The 22,037-nt window shown below is 44.5% G+C and overlaps 1 protein-coding gene across 2 annotated transcripts in view; it reads left to right on the forward strand.

The window, feature by feature from the left end:
• MAML2 (mastermind like transcriptional coactivator 2) overlaps positions 1-22,037 on the forward strand; it is a 402,720-nt gene that overhangs the window by 259,550 nt on the left and 121,133 nt on the right. For both annotated transcript variants that reach the window (XM_019974975.2, XM_070767568.1), the window contains exon 2: positions 9,815-11,347. In XM_019974975.2, coding sequence (XP_019830534.2) covers positions 9,815-11,347 — 1,533 coding nt within the window. The remainder of the gene's footprint in view (positions 1-9,814; positions 11,348-22,037) is intronic.

Genomic DNA, 22,037 nt, shown 5'->3' on the forward strand with positions numbered 1-22,037 from the left:
GCCTGGCATGTAACAGTCAGGACAGCAGGAAGCATCTCACAGGCTCAGACTCAAGTTCTGTCTTTTCTCCTGGAAAAGAGCCACCAGTGATGGAGTGCTGTCCTGCGCTGGGAGCACTGCTGGTGCTTTCTTACAAGGTCCCTGATCGTCCTAAACTCCCATCCTACAGTGAGAGAAGTGCCTGGTTCATGCTCAGTGATTAGGAGGGGAGCAGCCTTCGTATCCCAGGCTCACTAGCAGCTGAATTCATCCTCTTTTGAGATCGCACAGCCTCCTATTCACCTAGATAAAACAGGATGTCTGACATATCATATATCACTTATATGTGGAATCTGAAAAAAATAATACAAATAAACTTATTTACAAAGCAGAAATAAACTCACAGACATAGAAAATAAATTCATGACTACCAAAAGGAAAGAGGAGAGGGATAAATTAGGAGTTTGGAATTAACATATACACAATACTGAATATAAAAGAGGTAAATAACAAAGAGCTACTGTATAGCACAGGAAACAACATTCAGCATCTTGCAATAACCCACAATGGGAAGGATCTGCAAAAGAATAGATACATATGTATGCATAATTGAATCACTTTGCTGTATACCTAAAACTAATACAGCATTGTAAATCAACTATATTTCAATTAAAAGGAAAAAAAAAACCGAGACATCTACATCTCTGAGTTGCCTCAGAGAACCTATTTCTCATCTCTCTTCCCTCTGTGAATGTTTTATGAATTGATGATAAACTTGGAACATTCTCTAAGGACAAGGGATAGAAGTGTGCAAACGGAAAAATGCCATAATGAAACACCTTTCCTCTGCCCTGTAATGAGGAGTATGTTTCTGAGGAAATCTCCAGCTCTTCTGGTTACTCTTTTATAAGTAGCCATGACAATACAAGGGGAGGGAGAAGCATTAAAGAAGTTTTGAATGTGGGACTCTTTGGCATTTACCATCTTTAGAAGCACACTGTGTTGACTTGTTTTCTCTACAAAGATCCTGAATTTGCACTTCTCTGGTATCTACAGAAAAGTTTATCTTTGGTTTCATTAAAAAGAAACAAAACTGTTTTATTGACTTAAGTAGTCACATTTCTTAGAGTCCAGACCTAAGGGAACAAAGTTACGGAATAACTTTTCCATAGAGATCTAACATGCCTTCTCTGACACCTTCCACCTCATCCCCCCCCCCAAAAAAAAGCTTTATTCTGAAGGAGTAAAAATGGAAATTCCTGAAAATCATATAGGAAGCATGCCCAACTTCTTTGAGCAGCAGTGGTTTCATTCACATGGGGCAGGGAGTCAAGAAGGAGTCAAGAATTACATGCAAGCTTTGGCATCCACTCAGGAGGCTCAGCACCCCGTGGAATCCATCATGAAGCTTCACACGCCGCTTCACATTTGGTTTATGTGGATGATAACACGGTTCCGGTTCTCAGGGCTTCTTATTCCTGGACTTCAGGGTTCAGAGGAAAGTGATTGCTAAAGCACAACTCTACTGGAACCACTAAATTGCTTAATTTAGTTATTGGTTAATAAAATAATAAAATAATTACCACAGCCTTCTTACCATTGTTTTACTGCTCAGCAGTTAGAAGGGTCCAACTTCCCAAGTACTGAGATCATCCAACAAACTACTCTTTGAACACCTGTAATATGCCCAGCGCTGTGGTTAGGACTAAAAGGAACCAGTCAAATGTGTGCAAGTGCTAAGTCACTTCAGTCGTGTCCGACTCTTTGCGACCCTGTAGGGTCTGTGGGCTGTCAGGCTCCTCTGTCCATGGGATTCTCCAGGCAGGAATACTGGGGGGGTTGCTATGCCCTCCTCCAGGGGAATCTTCCCAACCCAGGGATAGAACCCGTGTCTCTTAGTCTCCTGCATAGGCAGCCAGGTTCTTTATCATGGGTGCCACCTGGGAAGCCATAAGACACCGTGTCTGCACTCAAAGAGCTTGAAATCTAGCTGGGCAAATCTTATTACTATATGGACATAAAACAATACCTCGCAATACAGGAAAGCACTAAAGGAGAAGCTCAAAGGTCTTCAACATCCAGGTGAGAACTAGGAGCTTTTTGATGTCTTCAGCAGAAGGCTTTAAAACCCTATCTCATTTTTGTAGGGGCAGGAGAGCCAGGGAAGAACCAGTCTTACCTTCAAGTACTGGGATGAGCTGGAACTGACTGTTTCAGGATCTCAAACATTTTTGCTTCAAGAATCAAATCAAGAGTCATAAATTATTGGGGTGGAGGTGGATCTCATGATGGTGGTGGTGGTTTAGTCGCTAAGTCTTGTCCAACTCTTACAACCCCATGGACTGTAGCCCGCCAGGCTCCTCTGTCCATGGGGTTTACCAGGCAAGAATACTGGAGTGGCTTGCAATTTCCTTCTCCAGGAGATCTTCCCAACCCAGGAACTGAACCCGGGAATCCCGCATTGCGGGCAGATTCTTTACCAACTGAGCTATGAGGGAAGCCCCCTTCTCATGTTATCTACCCTCAACCCTATATCTCATCAGCCATGAGTAAAATGGCCTGAGCAAAGTTTACCGGTGATGGCACCAAGATACCTACGTAAGGACCTAGGCAGTGGTAAATTTAGTTCTCGCATTTATTTCTTGTCGAAAAAGACAGAAATCTACTTAAGGAAAAAAAAAATTGTGACCTATGGACTGAATTGTTACCTTTGTGTAGTGTATTCCCTGTTTCCAGGGCAGCACAGGAGACAAAGAATGCATTTATTTTGTGGAAAGGGATGGGGGCAGGGAAAGAAACAGAAACCCGAGGATTGTGCAATCATGGCATTCTTAAATCCCTCCAGGAAGTTTATGTTTCGAGTCCTTTGAAAGAGAAGAACACAGCTGTTCAAAAAGGCGAGTTTATCAGGGGCCTGCAGCCCCCATTCCACCTTTAGTTTTTTCTTGGCCATTTGCTTCTCGGCACCTCCATCCGAAGCCCTCAGGGCAGGCAGGCCACCGTGTCTCAGGCAGGCAGGCCCGGTAGAGACCGCAGGCCTCAAATAGCATCGAGGTGTTCAAGTAGAAGAGTCAGAACAAGGATGAGAGTGAAAGGGAACAGGCTACTGGATCTCAGCAAACGGAAGTAGGGTGAGTTCTGCATGCAAACCAGACAAGACTTGCTGCGTTGAAATCCTTTCCAAAAGAAGTCCCTTCCTTGGATGGCTAGTGAAAGGGGGAGATTGTATGCATCATCTCACACATCAAACATAGTAATTTTGGGGTGCAGGTTTATTGTGCAAAACAAAAACGTGCCTCTCAGTCCACCTAGAAAAATATAAACGTTGGAATGTAGCATTCGCTTGATGCCTTTACATGCTGCCACAAGCTTCGTCATCTGCATATTTTCTCTCTTGCCAGAGATCACTGGATAGGGGATGGTTCAGAACCCTCTCTGCATGCTCAGTAAATCTTTCTGACTGACCGAGTGACCCTTTGTCTCCTCCCTTCCTTCTGTCGGAGCCTCGAGGGCGATGTTCTGAGCTTTCACTGTAAACCTCCAACCAGTGGCGACACCGTTCTCTGTCGTGTCCATCCCTCTGAGCCCCAAATGCCCTCACCCGTGCCCTGTGCCTGCCATGCGTCTCCGTTCTATCACCCCTTTGTCCTGGCTCTCTGCGTGCCCAGCGTTGAGAACAAGGTTGGCATGTGGCGAATGAAAGGCCGAAAGGAAAAGTGAACAGTCTAGTTACTGATTAAGGAGGAGGAATTTGGAACCAGACCAGGTTGGCCACCCGCCTCCATATTATTCGCTACGTGATCTTAAAGTTAGGAGTGGCCGTTTCTTCACTTCTAAGACGAAGATCAGAACACATGTGCAGAAAGCTGGGAGACGATTACATGGGACTCTACACAACTCTTCTTTGAAGAGCATCTGCCTTGAAATAAACATTCAGAATGCGGTAGTTCTCAGGGGAGCGCCTCTGGGGGGCCTTGGACAGTCTTGCTTTCGAAGGCCCTTCTTCCTTATAAAAATCTTAAAAATGATATTTTATAACTGTGTTAACATTAAGATAAAGATTTTACTAAGGCTTCCCAGGTGGTGCAGTGGTAAAGAACCCGCCTGCCAGTGAAGGAGATGCAAGAGACATGGGTTTGATCCCTGGGTCAGGAAGACCCCCTGGAGGAGGGCATTGCATCCTACTCCAGTATTCTTGCCTGGAGAATTCCAGAGGAGCCTGGCGGGTTGCAGTTCATGGGGTCTTAAAGAGTTGGACACGACTTAAGACAACACAACGTATTATGTATTAAAACATTTTCTCAACCTAAAAGTTCAATTTGTCTTCCATCTTAAATTATTTTCATGGGTCCCTAAGACTACTGTCGTCCCTTGGCCTTGGACCTACCCAGGGTTTAAGGGGTGCATCATCCTGACTGACAGATTTGTTTTGGAACTTCTTTCCTCTACCTTCTCAACACTGGTAACTGCTTTCTGAAAATTGTCTGGCCTCTCTGGCCTTCAGGATATACCCTGCCTCTACCTCCCCCCGCCCCCATCTTCCCAGCCACCTGAAGGTCTACACTGTTGGAGCTCGCAAGTTCCTTAGTCCAGCCACCATCTTTCTCAATGTAAACCCATGTCTTCACTCTTCTGATTGAGTCTCATTCCCTTAGGACCATTCCTGGCCTGATGAGGCGGCACTGAATTTTTCTAACAAACTATTTCTTACTATTTCTTCATGATATGACTCTCTGTGATCCTTCTCTACTCCTAGAATATTTGCATTTTGTCACAGAGCTTTTTGAGACTCTATGTCATCATTCCAAGCCAGATATCTGACAGAGGCATTTTAGTCCAACAAAGAAAATATTTCAGACCAAAGACTGAGCTTTGAGAATCCCTGAGATTGTATTGTGCCACCACCTCTATGCATTCATTGGGCCTTGATGACATAACTGTGACGAGAAGCTTCTACAAGGCAGGACATAGACTATCTCCCAATTCTCTTGGTTAAGGGTCATGCCTGATAAAGTCCTAGTGGAATCTCTTTATCCATAGAAATGTCTTCTACATGTCACTGGGGAAGACTTCTATTCCCCAGCTTAAGTCATCCATCCAGCTATGCTTGGTGGAGACCTTACACCATGTTACTGCTGCTGCTAAGTCACTTCAGTTGTGTCCGATTCTGTGCGACCCCATAGACGGCAGCCCACGAGGCTCCCCCATCCCTGGGATTCTCCAGGCAAGAACACTGGAGTGGGTTGCCATTTCCTTCTCCAATGCATGAAAGTGAAAAGTGAAAGGGAAGTCGCTCAGTCGTGTCTGACCCTCAGCGACCCCATGGACTGTAGCCTTCCAGGCTCCTCCATCCATGGGATTTTCCAGGCAAGAGTACTGGAGTGGGGTGCCATTGCCTTCTCCTTACACCATGTTACATGTGCCTAAAAACACAATTCTGGGTTCAGTTGGGAAAGCATTCTCAGAGATAACCTTATTTATAAAGGAGGGAACTATGGTCCATAGAAGAGAAAATTTGCTACCTAAAATAGCAAAACAAATTAATGCCTGAATCAGGACTAGACCCTGGGCCAGTGTCCTCAATACCTGTGTGTGGGCACCACTTCCCTCTTCAGGGCCTGGGTACCATTTACTACCCAGCACAGGCTCTATGATGGGAATGCTTGGTTTGATTCTAGGCTTTATTGCTTAGTATTTGTGTGTGACCCTAACAAAAGTCCATCTAGTCAAGGCTATGGTTTTTCCAGTAGTCATGTATGGATGTGAGAGTTGGACTGTGAAGAAAGCTGAGCACCTAAGAATTGATGCTTTTGAACTGTGGTATTGGAGAAGACTCGAGAGTCCCTTGGACCGCAAGGAGATCCAACCAGTCCATTCTGAAGGAGATCAGTCCTGGGTGTTCTTTGGAAGGAATGATGCTAAAGCTGAAACTCCAGTACTTTGGCCACCTCATGTGGAGAGTTGACTCATTGGAAAAGACTCTGATGCTGGGAGGGATTAGGGGCAGGAGGAGAAGGGGACGACAGAGGATGAGATGGCTGGATGGCATCACTGATTTGATGGATGTGAGTCTGAGTGAACTCTGGGAGCTGATGATGGACAGGGAGGCCTGGCGTGCTGCAATTCATGGGGTCGCAAAAAGTTGGACATGACTGAGCGGCTGAACTGAACTGAACTGAAGAGTTATTCAGTTTCCCAACCTCAACTGGGTCACCAGTAAAAGGGAGGGGAGAGGGTAGAAACAGTATCAACCTTACAGAGTTGTTGTCGCAAGGATTCTTAGAGTTGTTTGTGATAATTAAATGAGATTTAATTTAGCATAATTAATATGCTAAGCCCATGCACACCAGCCCTCAATAAATGACTTTGTTGTTGTTGTTATTATACTACTGCTGCTACTACCACCCCTAATTCTATCACTGCCTCTCCAATCCTGGTAACTTAGAGAAAGTGCTGGAGCTGCTTCCCAGGGTATGTACTGAGCTGCCCAGGGAGTGGCCTGAGCAGTAGGAGAATCTGGATGAACAGGTTTTTTCAAAGCAGTGGAAAATAAATCAAAGGCAATAACCCAAACCTGGAAAAAGAATGTTTTCCTTTGTTTGTTCTTTACTCAATGTGGGAAAAAAAAAAAAACCTTCAAAATGTAACTTATGCTGAAATAAATCAGCATGGCCACTTTTGAGGCAGTGTGGCTGACTCTGCGGTGTGTGCTCCTTCTGACCCCCTGGGGACAGTGACCACGTGCAGTGGGCGCCAAATGTTCTGATGACTGACAGTGTCCTGTGGTAATGTTGGCCTCGATCGGGGAGAGATGACCCTGGGAGTCAGGGAAACATGGAGAGACAGCAAAGATGTCTCTTATGAAATAAGAGCTCCACAACCAGGGACAAAGAGCTCCCTACCCTTTGTTGCAAACTGCTCATCACCGAATGTTAGATCTCATGGGACTTATTAGTTTGGGCTCTTGGCTGAAAGTAACAGAAGCCCAACTCATGTTAGCTTAAGGAAAAAGGAGACTTTATTATAAAGATTCCACAGTGTATCGAGGAAAACAAGGAGAGTGGTAGAGGTGGCCTTGAAATCAGGCCCTCAGATGCTCTCAAAATTTGTGTCCTTTCTCTCTACATCATTCTCTTTCTACAGACTTTCTTCCTCTGTGGCTCTGGTTGGTTTAATGATACAACACTTCACACAGTTTTATAAATGACTGTGTGTTAAGAGTGTTAGTTGCTCAACCATGTTCAACTCTTTGTGACCCCATGAACTGTAGCCTGCCAGGCTCCTCTGTCCATGGAATTCTCCAGACAAGAATACTGGAGTGGGTTACCATGTCCTCCTCCAGGGGATCTCCCCAACCTAGGGATCTAACCTGGCTCTCCCACATTGCAGGCAGTTTCTTTACCATTTGAGCCATAAGGGAAGCCCATAAATGACCATGCAGCCACCCAAAAAGAGCCTAGTGTCACTTTCTCCAATTTCAAAATCTTCCTGGAAGGAATGATTAGCCCAGCTTGGGTCAGGTTCCTTTTCCTGATTACTCATTAGCAATGGTAAAAAATAAACACTGGTTATACCAACATGGTACATCCACCGTAATTATATACACTTACGAGGGGGCAAAACCACAGGTAATGGGTTAATGAAACAGGTATTGTTGAACTACATGACAAGAAACATATTGTTCACATTCAGTCCTAGACCGTATCCCCGCCGTTCTCCGGTTCCTCATCATGTGACCAGAAATTCAGGATGTCTGTGTACTCACTGCCCCCTCCCTCTTACACAAGGCAAATCCTACCCCTAAACAAGCTGACTCTAGCATCAAATAGTGGAAATGACACACGCTTTTGAAATACCCAGTTCAGTTCAGTCGCTCAGTCACGTCCAACTCCGCAACCCCATGGACTGCAGCACACCAGGCCTCCCGGTCCATCACCAACTCCTGGAGTTTACTCAGATTCATGTCCATCCAGTAAGTGACGCCATCCAACCATCTCATCCTCTGTCATCCCCTTCTCCTCCCCGCTTCAATCTTTCCCAGCATTGGGGTCTTTTCAAATGAGTCAGCTCTTTGCATCAGGTGGCCAAAGTAATAGGTGCTCAGCTATATTAATTTCACTTTCTAATTAAGTTACCTGGAAATCTTCAGGACAGTGGGGGAGTGATGGTAAGAGAAAAGGGAGAACGGGAGAAGTGACAGAATTTTGTATCTGGGAAATGTCCTTCTGCCTCAGGTAATTTCTGGTTATCCTGAGCAAACATAAATAATTGACATGGTTCAACTGCACTGGGAAAGCCACATTTTCCTACATGTAGCCTCCCGCTTTAGAGGCAAAGCAACAAGCATCTCAAGATCAACGGTGTATGTTTTATGTTTCTTATTAATTTTCTGGTGTGACAGTATGGTTCTTAAATCTCTCTATATAATCTCTGAAGTTAATGGAATACAGTCTAATCACTGAATGAGTAACTGAAGTCCTTTAATATTTTGTTGCTGTTTAGAGAGATGCTCCTCTTTGAGAATATAATAAGCCATATTTTTTATAAAATATACTTATTCTATTGAGTTCTTATTTTGGTAAGCCCTGTGCTAAATATTTGCATGTCTCATGTCTTTCTTTTTTTGTAATCGTTTTGGTTTTTTGTTTAAATTTATTTATTTTAAATTGGAGAATAATTGCTTTGCGCTATTCTGTTGGTTTCTGCCGTACACCAATTTGAATCAGCCATAGGTATATGTATGTCCCCTCCCTTGTAAACCTCCCTCCCACCTCCCACCCCATCCCACCCCTCTGGGTTGTCACAGAGCACTGGATTTGAGTTCCCTGTACAAGCTTGTGGACACAGAGTGGGGAGGAGAGGGGAGGACGAATGGAGAGAGTAGCATTGAAACATATACAATACCATATGTAAAATTAGATAACCAGTGTCTCATGACTTTCTATGAGTTAAGTGCTATTGTGCCCATTTTCCAGGTAAGGAAATTGAGGCTTGGAGAAGTCGAGAGCTCAGTGACAGATTGGAATCTGAGCTCACCTTAACCAGTTCCAGAGCCTGAGTACTTAACCATCATGTAGTACTGCCTCTCTACACCTCGGTTTTGGCTAAAAGTCTTAGAGACAGGCCACATGAAAAATGAATCCCCAGGAAAATCTGTGCTTAGAGGGTCTCAGATGATAAGTGATAATACCGTAGATTCCATGCACCCACACAGTGTTGCTACAGGGGTTTGAATGCAAAGCCGCAGAATCATAGGAAGAAAACTAATTAAACAACAGAGGGAATGTCTCCTTAGACAAGGCAAACATTCTACCTACTCACTTAGAGGATAAGAGTGGTGAAGGGATTGAATCTCTGCAAAAGAAACTGAAAATTGAGTTTTAGCTTTAGACTCTGCGCTGTTTCCCATCTTGGTCAAAATTATGCTCAGTCCAGTGGCCTGCGTCTGTGTGGGTTGTGTGTGCATGCATTGGAATAGTTTGGCCTGTTGCAAAAAATAGCACCACTCTGGTGATTAACCATAGGTATTATCAATAACTCCCGATGACATGTGATGGATTCTTCGTCCACTGACCAGGGTACCAATCATGGGAACCTCTGTGACCTCCCACCTTTCATTGACCTACTCCTCCAGAAACATTTTGTTCTGTCTGTGCTACTGTTAAGTTTCCTTATCTTCCAGACTGGGCTGCATTTGTGCTTTTCTTTTTTGAATTCATCCTGCACATGTGTAAATGAAAGAACATTCAAATATTCTGTCTCTTTTGACTACACGCATATCTGGATTAATATCTCATGCTCTGTTTTTTTTTTCTATTCCCCATCTGTCTTTCAGCTCCAGGGTTCCTTGAAAAGAAAACAGATCGTTAACCTGTCTCCTGCCAACAGCAAGAGGCCCAATGGCTTCGTCGACAACTCGTTCCTTGATATCAAAAGAATCCGTGTCGGCGAAAATCTCGCTGCAGGACCAGGGGGCCTCCCAGTAAATAATGGACAAAGTCAGATGATGTCGGGGACCTTGCCCATGAGCCAAGTACCCTTGAGAAAGACTGCTGCGCTGCCGCCCCCTCCTACACACTCTCCTGGAAATGGTCTGTTCAACATGGGCTTAAAGGAAGTGAAGAAGGAACCTGGAGAGACGCTCTCTTGCAGCAAGCACGTGGATGGTCAAGTGACCCAGGAGAATATTTTCTCTAACAGGTACGGAGATGATCCCGGGGAGCAGCTGATGGATCCCGAGCTACAGGAGCTGTTTAACGAACTGACCAACATATCTGTGCCTCCCATGAGTGACCTTGAGCTGGAGAACATGATCAATGCCACCATAAAGCAGGATGACCCGTTTAACATTGACCTGGGTCAGCAGAGCCAGAGGAGCACTCCCCGGCCATCCTTGCCCCTAGAGAAGACGGTGATCAAAAGCGAATACTCCCCTGGCCTGACCCAGGGCCCTTCGGGCTCCCCGCAGTTGAGGCCCTCATCCGCGGGACCCGCATTCTCCATGGCCAGTTCAGGCCTCTCCGCTTCATCCCCGATCCCTTCAGTCCCCCAGAGCCAGGCGCAGCCCCCGCCAGCCACCGGAGCGGCCCGGGCCCTGCCCAGCTGGCAGGAAGTATCCCACGCCCAGCAGCTCAAACAGATTGCTGCCAACCGGCAGCAGCATGTCCGGATGCACCAGCAACAGCAGCAGCACCAGCCCACTAGCTGGCCAGCCTTGCCTTCCTCGGCAGGGCCCTCCCCAGGCCCCTTCGGGCAGGAGAAAATCCCTAGCCCCTCTTTCGGCCAGCAGCCGTTCAGCCCCCAGAGCACCCCCATGCCGGGGGTCACGGGCGGCAGCAACCAGTCGAAGGTCATGGCGAACTACCTGTTCAAGGCCAGCCCCTCGGCCCAGGGAGGGCCGCTGGACGTGCTCCTGCAGCCCAAGCCACAGGACCTCAGCCGGAGCTTTCTGAACAACCCGCACCCGGCCATGGAGCCCCGGCATGGCAGCACCAAGCCTTTGTTCCATTTTAACTCGGATCAAGCCAACCAGCAGATGCCTTCCGTGTTGCCTTCCCAGAGCAAGCCTTCACTCTTGCATTACACCCAGCAGCAGCCGCAGCAGAGCTCCATCACGGTTCAACCACAACAGCAGCAGCAGCAGCCACAACAACAGCAGCAACCACAACAGCAGCAGCAGCCACAGCCACAGCAGCAGCAGCAGCAGCAGCCACAAGCGCAGCAGCCAGCGGCCCAACCCACCCAGCCTCTCTCGAACCAGCCCTTGCTGAGGGCCCCATTACCACTGCAGCAAAAGATCCTCCTGCAGAAGATGCAGAATCAGCCTATCACGGGACTGGGGTACCAAGTCTCCCAGCAGCACAGACAGGTAAGGGCCGCGGTCCTCCCCACCCAGAGTCCCCAGACACCACGGAGCTCAGTCACCATGCTCTGGTTACCATTGTGCTTGTGTCAGGACAGAATCAAGACCCCAAAGACAGCAGTGGCCCTGACAGATGCCTCTGAAGACCTCCTGAGGGTTCCCTTGAGGCGTCCGGTGGCAAGAGCATCTTCCTTGTAGAGCGGCTCTGTCTCTGGGGTCTGCTCTTGCTTGTTAAGAATGTTGCCTGAGGATCGGTGCCTTTAGTGACATGTCCGGTTGTCAGTAATCTTCTGATAATGCCCATGCCTGGTGCCTATTCGTTCAGTCGATAAATCAGTCACTAAGTCGACATGCATGTCCTGAGTACCTGCCATGTGCATGATGTTGCGATTATGCTGAGTACTGAAATAAGGCCAGACGTGATATTAAGAGTGTTGAATGGCGAATATCCACCCACACCAACCCACTGAAGTGTCTAAATGTCCAGCCCATCATAGTAGATCCGGCTGTGACTCCATACTCGTGCATAAGGCTTGAGTACCCACCTCAAGTAAGACGTGTTCTCTGTCTGCAAGTTCAGTCTGGAGAGGGCGACAGGCTTTAAAAACAATCATTTTAATACTGAGTGGAAAGGATAATGATATGGAGCACGAAGGCTGGGTATTTACCGAGCAGGGGGACATCAGGGAAGATTGCTGGAGAAAGTCAAGTGTGAGTTAAGTGTTAAAGGGTGAAATTGTCATGACTACAAACAGAAAAAAAAAAAAAAAAAAATCTGTGGTTACCTTGTATCCTGCAGTTAACATAAAGCGGAGGTCTTATTCTGCCCCAAATAGGAATCCTATGAGGAGATAGCTCTGTCTCCAGAGCATACACTGGTGAATCAGAGCTGCTCCCCAGAGAATTTGAAAGGAAAAAAAATCCTTCCTGGAATAAGTGAAGGGAGGAAGGAAGGCAGGAAGGCAGGAAGGCAGGAAGGGAGACTGAATGTTGCTTTGTGCATGTAATTTGACAGGTCTCTGTTAGTGTCCAAGCACAGACAGCATGTGACATGTCAAAACAATATGTAAGGACAGTGTGACGGCACAGAGCCTAATTCCAGTCATATTCCTCGAGTAGTTTGTGTGGCTGCTGCCCAGAAAAGAATGCCACCAGCAGCACAGACCGTGGCCAAGCTAACCTTCGCCCTAGATATATGCCAGGAGAAAACCAGACCCAACCAGGATTCAAGAGCTGTGTCCCAAGTACAGCTCTCAGTTTTTAACCGCCTACAAAGTGTGTTTTTCTATCGTAGATTGTGAAGAATGGACTCAGAGTAGAATGCTGTGTATATTTTACAAAGTTCCATTTTTAACATGGGTAATTTTGGGATCATTTGAAAACAAACAGTATTGTGGAATTACTTTCTAATATTATGTGTAGCCATTTTGCTGTGAATGAATCTGGGTTTAAATTCTTACTCGGATATTCTAGCTGTATGAACCTCAAGCAAACTAGTGAACCTCTGTAAGCCTTAGTTTTCTCACCTGTAAATGAGGGTGGTAATGTATATCCTAGGATTTGGGGAGAATAAGTGATATCTTTCTCAGGCCAGCATCTAGAATAAAGTTGGCTATTACTGTGCTTATCATGGAAAAGGCCTTATATGATATCAAAATATTTTTAGCAAGCATTACTTTTATGCAGGAGATCCCTTGGAGTCAGTCTCAGATTTTAACATAAGCAATACTAAAGGAATAAAAGAGAACTAACCTTAGTTCTGTCTAGCACTATGGTGAGTGGGTAGTGATTTACATTTCCTGGGCCTGGACTTCTGACTGTAAAAGTGGAAATAATAAATAATGAGATATTACTGAGTCATGATTTATTGACTACTTATAACTGACATGACTTCTGTCTCCCTTACTGGTATCTCATTTTACTCATATAAAGTAATTACCATTATTCTCATGTTACAAATGAGGCAGCTGAAGCTCAGAGAAGTTAAGTAAGTTTTCCAAAGTTACACAGATAACAAGTAGCAGAGGCATGATTCTAATGGTCTACTTTGAAGGCTGTACTTTCAGCCATGAGGCTGTACCACTCACAAGTAGGATATGCTTGGAAATGAGTTTGTACATCATTGTGAAATTCTCAAAAGAAATATTTCGTATAATACTGAGCCATATTTACATAATCTACATAGCAAATTAAGTTTAGGGGGTAATAAAGTCTCATCTTGAATTACCTTCAGCATTCTTAAAGAAAAAAATCAAACAATATCTGTGTGACCTTTGATCTTCCTGAGAATGAGCATTACGAAGCTTAACCAAAATAAACAATGTGCAACAGGAAATATAGCTCTTTGGTGCCCCATCAGCCCTTCTTTGGGAGCCTTCCTGCCACCTCCAGCATCCTCTGTCCTGTTTCCGCCTCCATTGCTCATGTTAACAACTGTCCACCACATTTCTGATCGCTTGGCCTCCACCCTGGCTCCCCAGGGCCCAAGCACCCCAATGGGTGCTAATGGACAAACCGACAAGCATCTTCCAGTGTGTTAGATAATTTTTTACTTTTCCTGGTGCATGCGACACTTACAATGCCAAGATAATTTTCATCTTCAAGAAGGACCTCAGGTAGCAGAAATGGTGGTGACATTGGCTGGTGGCAATGGCTCTCCATTCAAAGCCTAAGCTCAGCCGTATCAATTGAACTGTATTGTCCCTTCCGACTCAATGAAGGATGACTTCGATGAAGTATGACTGAAGTGTCCTGTGTCTGAGTTGTGAGCAAGTGTATCACTGCTGCTAAGTCACTTCAGTCGTGTCCGACTCTGTGCAACCCCATAGATGGCAGCCCACCAGGCTCTCCTGCCCCTGGGATTCTCCAGGCAAGAACACTGGGGTGGGTTGCCATTTCCTTCTCCAGTGCGTGAAAGTGAAGTCGCTCAGTTGTGTCCGACTCTTAGCAACCCCATGGACTGCAGCCCACCAGGCTCCTCCATCCTTGGGATTTTCCAGGCAAGAGTACTGGAGTGGGGTGCCATTGCCTTCTCTATATCACAGCTCTGTAGTCAAATAAATGTCACCCTCTTGAAAGCATTCACTTTTAGAGGGCTTGGGTCCATTCTAATCATGGTGCTGTTGTTCGATACAGTTGCAGAGTTTTTTCCCAGGGATTGTCTTCAGAGCTTTTAGCACATCAAGGAGATTATTATTACTATAGTAATATTCATCTTGTCAGGGTTATTTTTGAAAACAGTCAAACTGAGTATTGCTGCTTTGGGTCAAAAAAACAAAGAATAGCTACAGTATGATGGAACTGCATTTCAAATTTTCTTTGTGAACTTTCTCTGAAGATAAAGAAAGTAAATGAGTTGCTGAAGATGATCATTTTGAGAAGTGATTTTCGCTTGGATGTACATATTTCTAGGTTTTTCCATTTTTATTGTCTCATCCAGTATGTTGCTAAGTATTCTCAGCTCAAAGAGGGTAGTTTTAACTCTGCCATTCATAGCAGAGAGTAGAGATCTGTGTTCTCATTTCAGATTAGCCAAATCTCTGATACTCATGACCAAAGTTATGGGCAAGCAGGGATTGGAAATTAAGCAGTTCTTATGTTTATCAACTAAAGAATCCTGAACAAAAATAGTAGTCATGGATTATTTTTTTTCTGCTTGTCATACTCACTTTGTGTCAAACACAGGAAGATTTACTAATGAAATATGCTAATTGGGACACTCTAGCTTTGGGAATGGTGGAAAGCCTGGCTCTCTGCTACAAAATAGTAGATTGAATTTGTTGATCATTTGTTTAGAATTTACCCAATAGGCTAGGCAAAGATGACCTTCTCTTCACCCTCAGAACTCTGAACCCACACAGGGCTGCATGCTCAGGCAGAGGCTGAAATTGAGGGGTTCATATGTCCTTCTCTCTTTATTGGGTACCCTGTTCTCCGAGATGTGAATGACATCCAAGAGTTGGATGCAGCATAATCGAATTGTTGGAGACATTTTTATCGTTCCACGCCTGGAGTGGTTTTAAGTAATCCATTCCCTGGAGGCTGGGAGAACAAATGGTATTTGGTGTTTCACAAAATGTCTTCAGCAACTCTGTCTTGCTGATGTTTGGGGCTTGGCAAATGGAAATCCCCCCTGGCTATAATTTTCTTCTTTTTCCTATTGGAAGGTTATGGGAGAGGGCAGGAGAGGGGTGTAGTGCATGCAGTTCTGATTTATCTTCAAGTCACTGAATACTTGCTTTAAGGTGTAAGAGAATTATTGGTTGACCAGGGCTCATGAGAGTTCAATTCAAAGCCTTAACCTCTTCAACTAGAATACGGTCTTTTTCAGAGCTATATAATCAGACACTTGAAAGCGTGATTTTTTTTTTTCTAACATTAGAGCCATGAAACTCGAGTGGATTCTATATTTGGTTTAGAATTTTCCCATCTCTAAAAATTCTGAGAGGGAAGGCAGCCAGTGAATGGATGGTTTGTTATGACCAAAACATAAATTTGTACATTTCCTTTTTAGTTTAAAGCCAAGTTCTTCGATCATATATTAAGAACCTCAACCCACTCTCTCTACCTAGCCAAGTTTATCCTTCAGTACTCTATATATCAACCATTGACATAAATCAAGCAGTGTTCTCCTCCCCTCATCTTTAGGTTAATCTTGGGTGTAGCTAATCTTAAAGATGAACACTCAAAAGATTGTTTCCCATTTGGCCTAGCTGAGGTTGGAGGAATGAGCACTTAACTGCAGCTCTCATGTACTGACAATGCTTCTGAATCCGTATAATTGCCCAGAGAAAGTTCCAGAGAAGAAATAGAACCTTCAATCAATTGGGAATGCCTTTTCCAGTAGGAAAATATGAATTCAGAGTTCTGCAACAATATACCATTCAATTCACCCCTTTGCTGGGGGATAGAGGGTTAAAGTGTCAGTCAATTAGGCTAGTGCCAGGGTTTGGTTTTAGGGGCCAGAATCAGGTGAGGGAAAGTCAGGAGCATGAAAGGCCAAAGACAGAACCTAGCCAAAATCCTAAAAATGCTGGGAAACAAGATTAGTCAGTATACTCAGAATCCAGGAGTGAATTTGAAATTTCACAAGTGATATCTAGAGTTGAAATTAGGATAGAGACTTGGGAGATGAGTCTAGGTGGTCATCACAAATGACCCTCAACCATTTGATGATTTCCATTATGACTTACCTTGGCTGGGTTAGGCTGGCAAAAGGAAAAAGAGCTGGTACAAATGTTGCCCATGGCAGGCGAGGAGCATTATTTTTATATTTTCATTTTATCTTTGATAGTTCATCATTTATGTTTACACAGGAAGCAAAATTTGTTTTTGATGCCCCATGAAACTAGTGCTAAGGCCAGGATCCAAAGTAAATTTCCAGACACACATGTTAATATAATTTGTACTGAAAACTCTTGACCGGCAAAATTAGCAGAAGAGATTTTGCTTGTGTTCTATTGGTGTTCATTGGTTTATTTTAACAAGAGTACCAACTCTGTGCCATATATAAATCATCCAAATGGTTGTTGTTTAGTCACTCAGTCGTGTCTGACTCATTGTGACCCCATGGACTGCAGCACTCCAGGCTTCCCTGTCGTTCACCATCCAAATGGTAGATATTATTAATCTTTCTTTTTAATATCAGTAAATGAGGACACTGAGCTTAGAGAGGTTAAATAACTTTCTCAGAGTTAGTCAGTAACTCATCTGATTTTAAGCCTACTGATAAATACCATGCTGCCTAAGGAAATAGCTATAGGTGGTCTGAGTTGTGCTAACAGGGCATTATTTATGATATCTGTGACATTTCACCATTGTCTACATTCTCAGTGCTTTCTAAATCAGGCAAAATTTAAGCCAGTTTTGTTGCAGTTGCCTTATCCCAATCTATAGATCTCTAGTCTCCTGTTTGCCCAACCTGGAGCCAAGAACTAAAGATTCTAAGCTAAATTGAGTACAGTTCTATTCTTCACTCTAGCAATAGCTGTATTCATTCATTCAAAAAAATATTTGTTGAGTACCTACTCTATCAGTACTATCTACTGATACTACAACTGAGAAAAAAGATGAAGGTGTGATGTAGTAAGGGGGAAAATAAAATATTTTAAGTTTTAAAAATTAAAACATCACAGAGTGTTTTCAAGTTGCTCTATTTTCATCATACTGTGGACTTACTCCTGCTTCTGTTGCTAGGCTGATTTGTTGCTGGGCTTACTGGTACCTCTGATCCCTGATAAAAATGGGAAAAACCCAAGGGAATGGTATGTAATTTAGTTTGCAAAGCAAAAAATCCAAAGGCTTTGTTAGATTTTTGAACTGATAAAGAAAATTTAACCACTCTCTTTTTCCTTTAACATGATCCATCAAGATTTGAGAAACTGTTCAGGGTCACAGAGTTTTACAAGAGGGTGAAACCATAATTCTTGCATGTATTCATTCATTCATATGATGAAAATTTATTGAGAACCTACAGTGTGTCTGGAATTGAAAACTAAAAGCTTAACTGATCCAGAGAACCTTCATTGCATTCATCTAAAAATCCGGAAGGCATGCTTCCTCTGCTCAGCTAGTTTTTAATCAGAAGGAGACATCTTTCCCTAATACTATTGGGTTCCCATTGGGTACACCTACTATCTCATCCTCATCCTGAAATCCACTTTATGTAGTAACTGAGCCCAAATCATCTGGGCTTTTCCCCAAGTTTTCAAGTTCAACTTTGAGCATGTTATTTTAACCTTTTATAGACTAGAACTCTGCTGGATATTCCACTTTCATTTCTATTTCACTTTATCATCCTACTATGCAATAGCTTGGATCACAATAAAGTGAATTGGTATAAAGCAACAATTAACTCTTGATTCCCTCCATAAAGAAATAAACACAGTAACCAGAAGGGTATGTTGGCCTTGGAATCATAATACATAGGGTTTAAATCCATCGTTAGGGGAATGGCTTCTATTATTCTCATTTCAAGGTCTTTGTCCATGGCTTACATCAGTCCATAAGAGCTATGCATTTAAAGCATTAGTGGTAATTTAGCCTGTTGAATACCAAGTTTCTAACTAGGGAAAAAGAGGGTATGAGGTTAAGAAATAGATTTGATCCTGGAGATGGAAATGCAAAAGGGTTAATGGAAAATCTGACAGATATTTAACTGTAATGTGCATTAATGTAAGTGACTCAAACAATCCCCTTTGCACCAGTTCTAATTAGTTTTGCCTTTTCTAATCAGATGTCAGTTCTTATCAGTTCGGTAGAGGGGGGTGGTGTGGATTCTTCTTGTGAAATCAAAAGGAAGCCAAAACCCATTTAGCCTGCGCACCAATCAGTAAATGTTCCTATTAATGGTTAATTAAAGTCAGGCACAAAGATTTGAGATTCAGAAGGTGTTTACAATAAGTTCTAGGTTTGAAACAAAAGACCACATAAATATTTAGACTTCTCAGATCAGAGAGATGTGATGTGAGTGAATCATCTTACTCTTTTATTAATGCATTGTGATGCAAGCAAGGAAGATTGAACTTACACACACAGAGCCCAGGCAGCTCTCTGGATGCTAATTAGAGAACTCTGGATGAATATTTGCATTTTATGCAATGAATCTGAACAATAAAGTGACACCTTCTTTAGAGCAGAATAGAGGGAGGCCAGTGAGTACTCTCCTGTGCATTCTGCAAAAATCAAGTTTCGAGGTCCCTGAGGATGGCAGAATGGAGGTAGCTGACCTGTTTCCCTTTCTTTCTACTGCTGATTCCCTCCACCATGAATCACTGGCATTTTCCACAGTTTGCTTTTCACAGGAGCTTAAGTCCAGCTCCACCTTTAGGAAACATGAACTTCATAAACAAGGAGCTTTTCTGGCCCTGCGTCCTGTGGCCCACACATCTTTGGCTCACATCTCGACTTTGTGTCTCTGAGTCTTTGTCGAGTCCCCTCTCCTGTTTCACTCTTTAGGAACAGACCGATTCTGAACTTGCCTCTTTTCCCTAGACTCCTTTGAGACCCATTTTATGGCAGGCCTGGAAAAGGGGGTGGCAAGGACATTTAGCCACTGGAGTTGTTATTGGCAACAAGAGTGAAGAGACTTTTCCTGGAAAAGGATGCGTGTTGGGGAGAGCCTGGTGAGCTGGCAGGCCACCTCTGGGTCCCGCAAGCCTCTGGCGCAGGTGAATGAACTGAGTGGACACACCCACGGGCAAAACATTATCCTTCTCGCATCAAGTCCTTGCTGTCTGGCCTGTGTCCTTGCCATCTTCCCAACCTGCCAGTGGAGTCAGCATTCTAAAATAGGATGTCTGTCACCTGCCTCAGCCCCTTAAGTGGTCTTCATTTTCTCAGAATGAAGTACAGCTCCTTGTGTAGCTTTGAAAGCCCCGTGTGACCCGGCCGCCACCAAGCACCCCAGATTAACTGGTTTCTATTCCCCACATTCTTCTTACCTTCGGCCCGCCCTTTGACCCCTCTGTGCCCTCTGATCCCTGGACACAGCGCCCTCCAGCTCTCTCCAATAGACGTGTCCCCCGAGTCCTGAGAAGTATCAGGCTTTTGCCCTCAGGCAGATCTTCAGACACGCTGTTCCTTCTTCCTGGAACATTCTCCTGCTCTACCCTGGCTGGCTAACCTAACCCTAAGCTTTCTCAGTCTCAACCTAACCATTTCTTCCACGGGGTTTCCCTGGCCTCCCAGTCTGGGTTAGCTCCCATGCTGTGTTCTCTGCTGGTTGCCCCTCCTTCCTCTCTTTCATCATCTTTGCTCTCGTGTGTCTTCCTCAACTGAACTACGGGCCACTTGAAGCCAGGAATCATGTCCCTCTTGCTCACCCTCATACTCCGGTCCCTAATATGTCTACTCTGTGGTTGGCACCTACAACATATTTGCTGAAGAAATGAAAAAAGGACTTGTACCACTGGCCCACCATCCTCCCCTCTGTTCTGAGGGCCTACAGTCACCAACTTATCCCCTCTCCTCCTCAGGAAGTAGGGACAGGAGCTAGCCCTTCCACCTTCCTCCATACCAACTCCGCCCTTCAGACATTTGCCCGTGGGCCTGACAGCAGTTCAGAGAATTCACTCTCAGCTGCCCCATGGGTTAATCCTGTGGAAAAAGATCAGGCACAAGCACTTTTGATGGAAGCTGGACTGACCTATACTCTGGGGAATCATGTAAGATAGAGTTTTATCAACAATTGTTGTTGCTGTTCAGTTGCTCAGTCATGTCTGACTCTCCACGACTCCACGGACTGTAGCACGCCAGGCTTCCCTGTCCTTCACTGTCTCCTGGAGCTTGCTCAAACTCATGTCCATTGAGTTAATGATGCCATCCAACCATCTCATCCTCTGTCATCTCCTTCTCCTCCTGCCTTCAATGTTTCCCAGCATCAAGGTCTTTTCTAGTGAGTCAGCTCTTCACATCAGGTGGCTAAAGTATTAGAGCTTCAGCTTCAGTCTTTCCAGTGAATATTCAGGCTTGATTTCCTTTAGGATTGACTGGGTCAATCTCCTTGCTGTCCAATATTGTTGATAAGAACAATAAAGAATTTTATCAATGATATTCCATGTGATTTTTTAAGCTTTTTTTAAATTTATTTTTTATTGAAGGATAATTGCTTTACAGAATTTTTTTGTTTTCTGTCAAACTTCAACATGAATCAGCCATAGGTATAGAACATCAATAATTACCAATAATGACCAAACTGGTCCAAACTGACTTCCCTGGTGGCTCAGACGGTAAAGCGTCTGTCTACAATGCGGGAGACCCGGGTTCTATCCCTTGGTCGGGAAGATCTGCTGGAGAAGGAAATGGCAATCCACTCCAGTACTATGGCCTGGAAAATGGACAGAGGAGCCTGGTAGGCTACAGTCCACGGGGTTGCAAAGAGTTGGACACGACTGAGCGACTTCACTTACTTACTTAATGACCAAACACAATCGCTCCTCATAAGTAATTGACAGGAACAAGTGATTATCATGTTGTTTTATAAGGTTGCTGATAGAGGTTACTGTCAGGTAATCTGGGAATACAGAGATGAAGCACCTAGTACAGCCTTGGGAACCAGAAAAGGTTTCCTGGAGGAGGTATCATCTAAGCGCCTACCTCAAGGAAGAATACGAATTAGTGAGGTAGATGGGAAAAGACCCTCCAAGCAGAGGCTGAGTTCTTTTGGAAGATTCCAAGCAGTTCAATGTGGCTGGACTGCAGTGTGCAAGGTCAGGAGAAGACAGATAAGACTAGAGTGGTAAGCGGGGCACCAGATCATAAGGAGCCTTAAACACCAGTGTAAGGAGGTTAGGAATTCATCCCGAGGGCAACAGGAAGTTATGGAGAGAAGCCTACAGGTTGTTTTTAAACAGAGGCATAACTGTTGCCTACCACAGAGTAGCTGTGAAATTCAGACATGTTGAATGTAAAGAAACAGATTTGCTCTGCAGAAAAGTTCCAGTGTAGGGAATACACTGGGGGACCCCAGGCAAGGGGCACAGAGACCTTCACCAGATCTATATGCCCAGAACATTCCAGAGATTTTGAACGTGCAGTTGCTGTGGGCCCAGGAAGCTCCTGCCTTCTGTCTAGGGCAGGGACCCTGGAATGTTCCTGTGGGTTCACTAGTCCTCTGCCCTGTCCCCCAACCCCCTACCCCCACTGCTCACACATGGCTTCTCTATGGCCAACTCTGGACTTCCACTCTTGCTGCAGA

Source organism: Bos indicus, chromosome 15 (genome assembly GCF_029378745.1).
Source record: "Bos indicus isolate NIAB-ARS_2022 breed Sahiwal x Tharparkar chromosome 15, NIAB-ARS_B.indTharparkar_mat_pri_1.0, whole genome shotgun sequence".
In the NCBI taxonomy this organism is placed as follows: domain Eukaryota; kingdom Metazoa; phylum Chordata; class Mammalia; order Artiodactyla; family Bovidae; genus Bos; species Bos indicus.